The following is a 9964-nucleotide window of genomic DNA, read 5'->3' on the forward strand; positions in this document are numbered from 1 at the left end:
CATGGGACGGCCTCCAGGAGTGGCCTGGACCCCGCCAAGTGAAGGGGGGAGGGGCGGTATGGGAGAGAACATTCCAGAAGCAGTGGGAACAGTGTGAGCAAGGGCTCTGGTCGGTTGCATGGACAGGAGGCCAGAGTGGCCAGAACACAGACTGGGGGTGGGGGAGGCAGAGCGGGACAGAAGAGGGGCTGGAGGCAGGTGGGGTCCGACTGCAGGGATTGGTGGGGGCTCCGAGGTGGGGGGACAGTGACATAGAGAAAGCCTTGGCCTGTCACCTCAGAGAGAGGGGGCTGTGGAGATGACAGGAGAGAAGGGGGCCTTGGGGTGGAGGAGGAGCAGGAAGGTGGGTGGAGACTGTGCAGAGGACCCCCACCCTCCAGGCAGCTGTTGGAGGAGGTCCCCCTCCTAGAATGGGATGGGTGGGTGTGGGTCTGGATGCACTGAATGTGGGGCCGTCTCAGGCCTCTCCCTGAGACCAGCCTCCCAGCTCCCCAAGGCGCCCACTGCTGGGCACGGGGAGCTATCTATGGCACCTCTCTGCCCGCTCCCACACGCCCAGGCCTCTCTTCCTGGCTGCACAAGTCCACCCTGCTGAAGCCCCATCAGGGCTCCCTGGGGCATACCCAGTACCTCACGCAGCGCCCCCCTCCCACACCTCCATCCCTGCCTTCTCTGGCATCCAGCCAGAGTTCCTTATTTGGATTCATTAAACCACACCCTGCTGCCCCAGGGCCTTTGCAGCTGCTGCTCCCTGTGCCCACTCCTGGGCTCTCGAAGGCATCTAGGACTCCACCCCCCACGTGTGCTGGGCAGCTGGCTGCAGCAGCATGGCTCTGGGACATACACGCCAGTAGTGGCCACTGCCCTCGACTCCCCGGACACCTGGGCCTGCTGGTTTCTTTGAGAGGGACTCTCTGGCCTTCTTCTAGGAAGCCATGCTGGGTCAGGGTGCCTTCCTGAAGCAAGACGAGGGCCCATAGCTATTTCCAAACAACCTGCTTAAGTCCTCATGGTCCATGTGCTGCTGGACTCAGACCCTGCCAGGGTGCCTGGGCTCCAGCCCCAGCTGCCCAGGGTGGGGGTAAGGGGCCTAGGGGAGTAAGTTCACCACAGCTGGGGCTCTGGAGAGAGTCCAGACTAGGTGCCCTATCCTGACCCCTGAGCCTTGGGGCCAGACCCTCCCTATGGGGGTGCAGGCTGCCTTCTCCACTGAGAAAGGGAAGGTGGGGAACTGGCCCTGGCACCCCTGGCCACACCATCTACAAATGTGGGCCAGGGGCCTTGTGGGTAGCAGGGGGCAGGCACAGAGGCTTGGGGCCCTGTGGACTGGGTCCTGGTAGGTGGTGGGGGTGGGAGGAGCGGGTACAGAGGTTGGGGCTGAGTCAACCGGGTTCTTGGAAGCATCTTTATTATTAGGAATCTAGGAATGGTGGGAAGGCAGAGGCAGGATGCCCCACCCAAGGATGGGTGCTGTCTCAGGAGGGATCCAAAGGGCGTTTAGAGGGCCATATCCGGTCTTTGATCCAGTCCACGTACTTGGCTACACGGGTATAGACGCCAGGTTTGTTAAGCCTCCCACAGCCGTCACCCCAACTGATGATGCCGTACAGGTAGGCCACGCCGTTCTTCTCACAGGCCAGGGGCCCGCCTGAGTCCCCCTGTGGCAGAGCTGCTGGTCAGAGCCAGGCGCTGGCTCAGCTCCCCCATAGCCCAGGAACACTCTACCACCCACTCCTGCTCCGCCTCCCTCACCCTGGCCTTGAAAATGTCCCCAGAAGGGTCTCAGTGCACACCCCCCACCATGAGGACTCCCCGGGAACTCCCAAGGCAGACTTCCTGACAGCCTGGGGACAGATGACCAAGGTATTGCTGAGGAAAAGAGCTACCCCACTTTTTCCCCTGCCTCCTAGACACCAGCGTCTGACCATTCACTCCAGTTACTGAAGCTATGCCGTGGATTCCTCTCAGCTCCGTGACCAGGAATGTGCTCCTCAATCTGGCTCCCCAAGCCACCCACTGGCACACACCCTACGTGGACCAGGTGGTCCTCATGTCCCAGGCTAATCTCCCCAGCTGCCGGGCAAACTCCTATTCACCCCTCAAAATAAATGCAAATGCCCCCTCCTCCAGAAAGCCATCCCTGACTCCCCACCCCCCCGCAAAGTGTTTGTTGTATCATGTAGTCCAGTGTCAAATCCCCTTGCCACTTCTGAGTTGTGTGACCTTGGAAGAGTTACAGGACCTCCCTGGGCCCCAGTCTTCCCATCATGTGAGAGGGAGTCCTCTCCTCTGCCAGGGGAGTTTGGTGGCAGTGGCCAGGATGGCCTCTGGAATATGTGGGTGCCCATCCTGGGGGTGTAGACCGCCGACTAGCAGGGGCACTCCCTGCCCTGGCTCCCTGGCTGACCATGAGGGTCACGATCCCTCGTAGGCCTGAGCCCCCAGAAGGGGGGGGGGCAGGTGGTCTTGAGACCTGGGACAGCCCTGGCTTACCTGGCAGGCATCGGACTTGCAGTCGAAGTAACCTGCGCACAGCATGTTGGGGCTAATGTCTGCTCCGTACACCTCGGGGCTGCTGCACTTGTGGTCTGCGACCAGGGGGACCAGCGCCTCCCGCAGGGAGCTGGAGTAGCCACTCACATCTGCAGACAAGGTGCTCTCAGGCTGGGCAAGGCTCCCCGTGACCACCGCCCTGGGCCCGGCACCCCCACCAGACTCACTCTCATCCTGGTGGCCCCAGCCAGCAATCTGGCACTTGTGCCCAGCGGGGAAGGGGCTGCTGGGCTCAGGCAGGCAGATGGGCTGGACAAACTGGGAGCGGATGGCACAGCGGTCCCCCTTCTTCTTCAGCCGGATCAAGACTGGGCAAGAGAGAGAGCAGAGGTCAGCCCAGGGCATGGGGATCCCTGCTGGACAGAGAGTGGCCGCCAGGGACAGAGGGGCTGTGGCCTGGGAGACCCAGGTCGGAGCAGGACTGGCCAGCCAGGTCTTCCTCACAGGGCGCCACTCAGCCTTACCAGGTTCCCTTGCTGCCCTGCACTAGACTCTCCTCCCCTCCCCTCCCCCACACCTCTATCTCTCCTTTCCTGCTCCTCCCCTCCCCTCCCCTCCCCTCCCCTCTCCCACCCCTTCCCTTCTCCCCTCCTCCTGCCCCTTCCCTCCCTTCCCCTCTCCCTCACCCCTCTATCTCTCCTTCCCCATCCCTCCCCTCCCCTCTCTGCCTGGTGCCTACCCACCCCACACACAGACACACAGCCTCTCTCCTGGCTCCGGCCTGGAGTGTGCAAAGTGTACACACATCCCTGGCCCTGTGGCACCCCAACATGTCTAAGCCTTACCCAGGTCATGGTCACTGGGGTTGAACACTGAGTACATGGGGTACGGGATATACTTCTCGATGCCAAACGTCTGTGTTACATCCGTTGTTTGGTTGAAGAAGTGTTGGCCTAGGACCACTAAGACACTTTCCCTGCGGGGGCTGTGCAGGGAGGCTGGTGGAGGCAGGACTGGGCCCGCTCCTCAGGCCCCCCACCTCAAGTCCTCCCCAGCCCCACCCCCAGGTCCCACCCTCAGACTCCTCCCCTCGCCCCCCACTTTCCTGGCAGTGGCTCTAGCTTCTCGGAGATAGGAGATAGCCCCAGGAGGGCAAGGCTGCAAGGCTGCGCAGGCCCCCTGCAGCCCTGGGGAGAGGCCTGGGCAGGGGGCAGGGAGTGGTGGGCTATGGCCCCACGCACAGTCCTGGCCAGTGCCATCTCTAATGCTCCCCTTTAGTCACCTCTGGGGGCCTCATGCAGGTGGGGTCCTGGCTGATTGGGGCCTGAGTGGGTGGAGACCCTAGCCCTGCCTGGCGGGCCTGACCCAGCAACTATGTAGCCCGGTCCCCCACAGACAGCCCCTCATGCCTGCTGGGTACAAGACTTGGGCCGCCCCAGCCCCCATCCCCACCCTGGGTCTCAACAGAAGCCCACCCTGGCTTGGCCCTCCTTCCCTGGATTCCAGCTCCAGGCCACAATGGGACCTCCCAGGCCTGAGGGCCTTCTGGAGAATGGGCTGCTACCCCCATGGGCACCAGCCAGCTCAGCACACAGTGGGGTTGGTGCCTGGCCTCTGGACATAGTGAGCAGCCCAAAGCCAGGCCCAGAGCTGGCAACTCGTGGGTCTCGCTCAGGTGGCTCTCAGGGGGACGGCCAGCACACTCCAGGGACAGGGGGAGGACCGGCTGGCTGAAAGGCTGTCTGAGTGTGGGGCAGGGCAGGGCGCCCCATGCCCCTCCTGGGGGGCCACCGGGGAGTCCACCTGTTCACCTCTAGCACCCCTGCCTGACCCCCCAGCCCCGCCCTGGACGTGAGGACTGGGTGCCTGCCCCCTCCCCCAGCCTCTTAAGCCCCCACCCATCTCTGTACTGGGGAGGCCTCAAAGGTCCCATTTCCCAGGCCCCGTGGGGAGCCTGCTACAGGTCTTGGCTCCGCACAGGGCAGGCCTGGTACCCACTGCCCCCACCCATGCTGTGGTCCCTGGGTGACCAACGGAGGCTCAAGGCCAGACTCTCACGCTGCCAAAACCCCAGCCTCTGATCCCTGGGATGCCACCGTCAGGCCTATCCTCTCCCACTGGACCCCAGACAGGGAACCCTGTGCCCATCACAGTGGAGGAGAGGCTGGCCTTCTGGGTGCGTGGTGGTGGGCCTTGCATCCCGGACTCCCACTCCCTTAACTGCCAGACCAAGCCTGACTTCCCACAGAAAGCTCAGCTCGCTGAGTGGGCAGGGCCTGCTTAGGGGGAGGAGGGGACACCCCCACCTGGGCAGTCTGGGGTCTGGGAGGGGTGGGATCTTCTCAGACGAGGTCCTGCCCATCACCCTTCCCTATGGCTCCTCTGAGAGCCCCCCTGCCCCGCCCCAGAGCAGGACTGGTGGGCTCCTGGGGCAGGGATTGGAAGGTGACCCGGGGCAGGGGTGGGGCTGGTCTCTGCTGCTTCCAGGCCCAGCGCCAGGCTGAACACTGAGCCCCTCCATGGTCAGTGGGGCGACAGGAAAATGAGGGACCAAGGATGAGGGTTATATGGGTAGGTGGGGACATGTAGGGACACAGGTGATAGCCGGCTTGTAGAGTGTGAGGACAGGCAGATTGGGTGGGTGGGAGGATGGTGATGGGGGGTGGGTGGGGCATGGGTGAGCAGTTAGAGGGGAGGCAGAGGGTGTCAGGGGACAGACACAGAGATGTGGAGTGGATGGTGGGTGTATGGCCAGGTGGGCGGGAGGAGGTGGGAGGCAGACCAGTGGATGAGTTGAACCATGCCGTGGAGGTGGTAGGGAGAGCCCCTCACCTATTGGAAAAGCAGTGCGCTGCGGACACCACCCAGCAGGTGTGGACAAGACTCCCTGCACAGAAGCTGTCTCCGATATAGATGGCGGCCAGCCAGGGGTGGGAGCCAGGCAGAGAAGATGAACCACCGATGATGCGTGGCCGTAGGAAGGTCCTTTTCTTGTGCCTCTTGCCACAGGTCTGGCGCCCCACTGGGGCAGGCTCAGCCTGGCTCAGCAGGACCGCAGTGGTCAGAGATGGAATTCTGGCCAGGGATTCTGGGAGCACAAGTCACTGGGTCAACCTCCAGGGCCCCTTCTGCACACCCCCACCCAGAAGGGGCCCTGGCTGCCATCCTCAAGCCCCCAGGCGGTTCACCCGGCTTCTGCCCCACCCCAGGCAGCTCCTCTGGCAAAGGACCCAGGGCTCGGCCCCAGCTCTGCCCTCACAGGCACACGGTCTACTCTGAGCCCGGTTCCTCTTCTGTACAATGGGGAGAACGAGACCCAATCAATCACAAGGCTTTGTGGGAACGCAGGTGGTGTGGCATACCTGGCAGATGTTCCTGTCCCTCTCAGCAACCTGGGACCTCAGAGTCCCGGCTGGTCAGGTGGCCCAGGGGGCACCAGGGCCAGAGGGCTGGCTGGCCTCGTGGAGCTGGCCACTCACAGGGTCCAACTCCAGGGGTACCTGCTGGACCTCCCACCCCCATTACTCACCCCTAACCAGCACTTTCCTGCCTCTGGGAACCATCAGGCTGTGCTCAGGCTGGGTGGGAGCCCCCCAGAAGACCTGGTGACTGGCTAGCCTGCTCTGACCCCTGGTGCCAAGGCATTGCATGCCCTTGCATTAGCCCTGCCTCAGTGAGCCTGTTTCCTCATCTTTCAGATGGAGCAGTGGTCCTCCAAAGAGGGGAGGCCAGGCATGGATGGAGCAGGGAGGGCCCAGGGAGAAGTGCAGGGACCCCCATGGGAGTGGGGACAGCGCCGTCCCCTGATGCACACTTTGCGCACCGCAGGCGGCCAGGCGGCAGTACTCCCAGGAGAGCGCACTGTCCTTGACCACGTAGCACCAGGGCCTCTCGTCCTTGTCAGGGTTCCTGGAGCGCAGGGAGAGGAGGGTGGGCCGGGGTGGGGGGAAGGGGAGAACCCAGCGGGGCAGCACTCCTGATACCCGCCCCCCCAGCAGCGTTTCATTCGTTTTGCTGCAGATGGACATAGTGGCCTTGACCTCTGGCCCCAGGACAGACCCTGCCCACATTGGGTGAGGTGGCCTGGGGTAGGCCCAGCCAGTGCTGACCGGCAGTAGGCGTGGGGGCCCAGGCCGAGCAGGGCCGCGGCGCCCACCGAATCCACGTGCAGCTCCTGGTAGAGCAGGTCAGAGTTCCAGGCCAGACAGCTGAGCCCCGAGGCCGCCGTGCTGGCCACGCCTCGATACTCGGTGCCATTCCCCACGAAGCAGCGCTGGCTGGGCACTGTGGGCAGTGTGGTGCGCAGTGAGGCTGCGTCCAACACTGCGTCCACCTTGACACCGGCCCCAGGGCCCAGGGCCCAGAGGCTGACCCACTCACCAATGTTGCAGAGTCGCCCAGCGTGGCCCGGCGGGCAGGAGCACACGGTGGTCCCAGTGGCCACGATCAGGTGGCAGGTGCCCCCGTTCAGGCATGGACTGCTCAGGCAAGCTGGGGAGAGGGCTCAGAAGCTAGGCCTCAGGCTTTGAGGGTGTCAGCCGTAGGAGAGTGGGGTCGGGGCCTTTCAACCTGCTGCCTGTGGCTGGGGGACCCCAAGAAGCCCTCCCCTGGCCATGGCCTACCTGTGTGGCGGGTGCCCTCGCAGCGGATCTGGCCCCCAGCACACTCACACTGTTCCACTTGGCCCTGGCTCACTCGGGCCCAGCGATCGCCTGCCTCCAGGTACTCATAGCGTGTCTCATCAAAGCATTTTTCTGGGGGTCACAAGTGCCCTGTGTACCGCTGCACTGGGGCAGGTGTCTCCCGTGCCCCTGTTCCCAGGCCCCAGCCCGGCCCCAGGAGCCCCAGCTGCCCTGCTCACCTGTGTCGCAGTTCCTGCCTGTGAAGGCCATAGGGCAGGTGCAGTGGTAGGACCCGGGGTCCTGGGTGTGGGAGCATGAGCCCCCGTTGAGGCAGGGGCTAGAGGCACAGGAGTCCAGGACAGCTGGGGATATCCAGAAGGGGGCAGGTGTGAGAGAGCCCGGCCCACCGGCATGTCTCCCCCAAGTCCTGTCTGCTTGTCGAGGCCCTGCGGAGCCTCCATCAGACCTGCTGCCTTCAAGCTGCCCCTTCTGGTTTCCTTGGGGTGCATGTGTCCTAGGGAGGGGTACAGGCCTTCCTTCTCCTCCCAGCACCCCCTGCCCAGCACTCAGACCCTGGGCAAGCAGGCCTCTGGCTTGGTACCAGACACCCCGGAAGCCCTGTCCCCATCGGGGAGCACGGTTCCCTCCTGTGTTCCCTGGGACCCTCAGTAGGTAGAGCTGTCCACATCTCACTCTGCGGGCCCTCATCTCTGTCCAGGGCTCTTCCCATGCAGCTACAGGGCCCAGCCTGACCACCAGGGGGCGCCTTGGCCCCAGCAATGACCCAGGCAGCCCCGTGGCTCCAGGAGAGGGCAGGGTCCTGCCTGGGAGGGGGCCCCCAGGGCTGCAGTGTGTAGGGTCAACCCCAAAGTCCCCTCCTGCACTCCAAGCAGGGACCCCTGTCCCCTTGGCTCCCACTCCCATAAGTGCTCCCTTAGACTCGCTCCTGCCCCAGGCCCAGCTGGCTCCTAGCCTGGGCTCAATGCCCCCCAGCACACACCCCTCCCCCATCCAGCACATTCCCCCCCTCCCCCGAGCACCCACCTGGGCCCTCCCTGGACACCGGAGCCTGCACACAGTAGCCCCAGGCCCTGTCGCGGTCATAGTTGTGAGTGGTGGCACACCTGGGGGTGATGAATCAGGTGGGGCCCATACCAGAGACCTGCCCACCCGGCCCGACTCTCGCAGGGCACCTCGACTGCTGATGGCTCTGGAGCTCTGCCCTCGTCACGTCCACCCCCACATTCCCTGTAGTATACCAGGCTCAGGCTGGAGTAGGGAGGGCAGAGGGCAGGAGGGTCTCCAGGGTGGACAAGGGACCGTGGGGACCTGGAGGAGGGGAGGCCGATGGTCTGTGCTTGCGGGCCTTGCCCCAGCCCGGGACCCACCACTTCCTGTGGGCGCTTCCTTCTGAAGTGCAGGCGTGGAGCATGCGGCCGCCATAGCGGAAGGGGAACCTGCAGGGCTGCCCATCCACTGTGAGCACTGCAGGAGGGGTGAGAAGGGTCAAGGGGCTCCCACGCTGGGCACCTCTTGACCCCACATTGCACACCCCGCTCCCAGCAGCCGCCTGCGTTCCTCCCCACCCGCCCATCCAGGTGTAGCCCACCGCCTCCAGGAAGCTCTCCTGACCCACCTGGGTCCCCAGTGCTGCCGCTGGAGGGAGCTGCCCTGGGCAGGGGGGTGAGCCCCCTACCACGGGGTCCCTGTGCCTCTGGAGCACTCGTGGCTGGGGTCCTAGGGGTCACCGAGGTTACAGGGATCATGGGGGTCCCAGGGGTCACTGTGGCGTTAGGTTCTGGGGGTTCTGTAAGTTTCTAGGAGGAGCCAAGAGGGCTGTGATGTGACACCATCACATCAGGGTGGGACGGGCCCCCCCCTCATGCTCAGGCCCCACTGGCTGGGCTGGTCACAGTCCCCAGCCTCAGTTTCCATACCGGGGCCCATAGGTCTTAGAGTGGAAACCCAGGGGCCTCTAGCCACTGGCTGTCCCAAGGCCTCCTGCCGAGCCCACAGGGTTAGATAGGTTGGGCTGCGTGTCTGCCCAGGCTGGGGCACCCCTGCCTTCTAGCTCAAATCCTGGTGATCTGTTCTTAGGGTGGACGAGAGCAGCTGAGGCCCTCAGAGGTACCCCCGCCACCCAAACAATGGGACCTAAGAGCAGCCCAAAGGGAGGGGAGTGGCCCTCATGCCCCCGAGTGGGGGCCCAGGTCAGACCCCCAAGCCTCTTGTCCCCCAGGCCAGCACAGCACCCCCACCTCCCCACCAAAGGCCAGGAAGCTAGCTTTCACCATGTTGGGTCCCCCTCCTACTCCACAGCCCTCCCTGGCCCCGGGCCCCCACCCCAGAGTGGGCACAGGGAGCCCATGGTCACAGCGCCATGGGGTCAGTGCTCACCCCACCAGCCTGGGGCTGAGCCCCGTAAGGCACCAGCAGCAGCAGCAGGAGCAGGAGCAGGGCCATTCCCGGCAGGGGGCAAAGGCTGGGACCCCAGGCCCAGCGCCCCATGGCTCCTCCTGGGCTGGCGTGAGGGGGCAGCAGGAGGCCAGAACAGCCACCAGGGCAGGGGGAGGTCAAGGCCGCCTGGAAATGATTAACTCTGGCCGCCTCCAGTGCCGGGCCCACATGTCCCCATGTCTGCTGCCCAGCTCACCCCGCCTGGTCCAGGTGTCTCCCTCTGGCATCAGCCACACGGGCCTTGGACCTGACAACATCCTCAGGTCTCATCTTAGAAGCCATCTCCAGGAAGTCTCCCAGGACACACAGCCAGTGGGGGCTTGGACTCCTGGCCCCAGCTTCCGGCCCCCACCTCTCCACAGGGCTGGCCACTATCTCTCTGTGAACTATTG

The 9964-nt window shown here is 64.4% G+C and overlaps 1 protein-coding gene across 2 annotated transcripts; it reads right to left on the reverse strand.

Moving 5' to 3' along the window:
- Positions 1-1391: 1391 nt before the first annotated feature.
- Positions 1392-9729, reverse strand: HGFAC (HGF activator). 2 transcript variants are annotated; one of them, XM_072737634.1, is made up of 14 exons: positions 9513-9729; positions 8752-8932; positions 8504-8600; positions 8160-8239; positions 7355-7477; positions 7116-7247; positions 6874-6984; positions 6603-6777; positions 6308-6402; positions 5326-5581; positions 3339-3478; positions 2721-2861; positions 2494-2642; positions 1392-1658 (listed from the first exon to the last, which is right to left on the reverse strand). In XM_072737634.1, the coding sequence occupies exons 1-14, from the start codon at positions 9621-9623 to the stop codon at positions 1476-1478; spliced, it is 1974 nt and encodes a 657-aa protein (XP_072593735.1). In that variant the 5' UTR covers positions 9624-9729; the 3' UTR covers positions 1392-1475. The 2 variants fall into 2 exon arrangements, with proteins under 2 accessions (XP_072593735.1, XP_025855041.2); XM_025999256.2 differs by having other exon boundaries at positions 6317-6402; positions 9513-9728.
- Between the last annotated feature and the right edge of the window lie 235 nt (positions 9730-9964).

This window comes from Vulpes vulpes, chromosome 14 (genome assembly GCF_048418805.1).
Source record: "Vulpes vulpes isolate BD-2025 chromosome 14, VulVul3, whole genome shotgun sequence".
NCBI classification, from domain to species: domain Eukaryota; kingdom Metazoa; phylum Chordata; class Mammalia; order Carnivora; family Canidae; genus Vulpes; species Vulpes vulpes.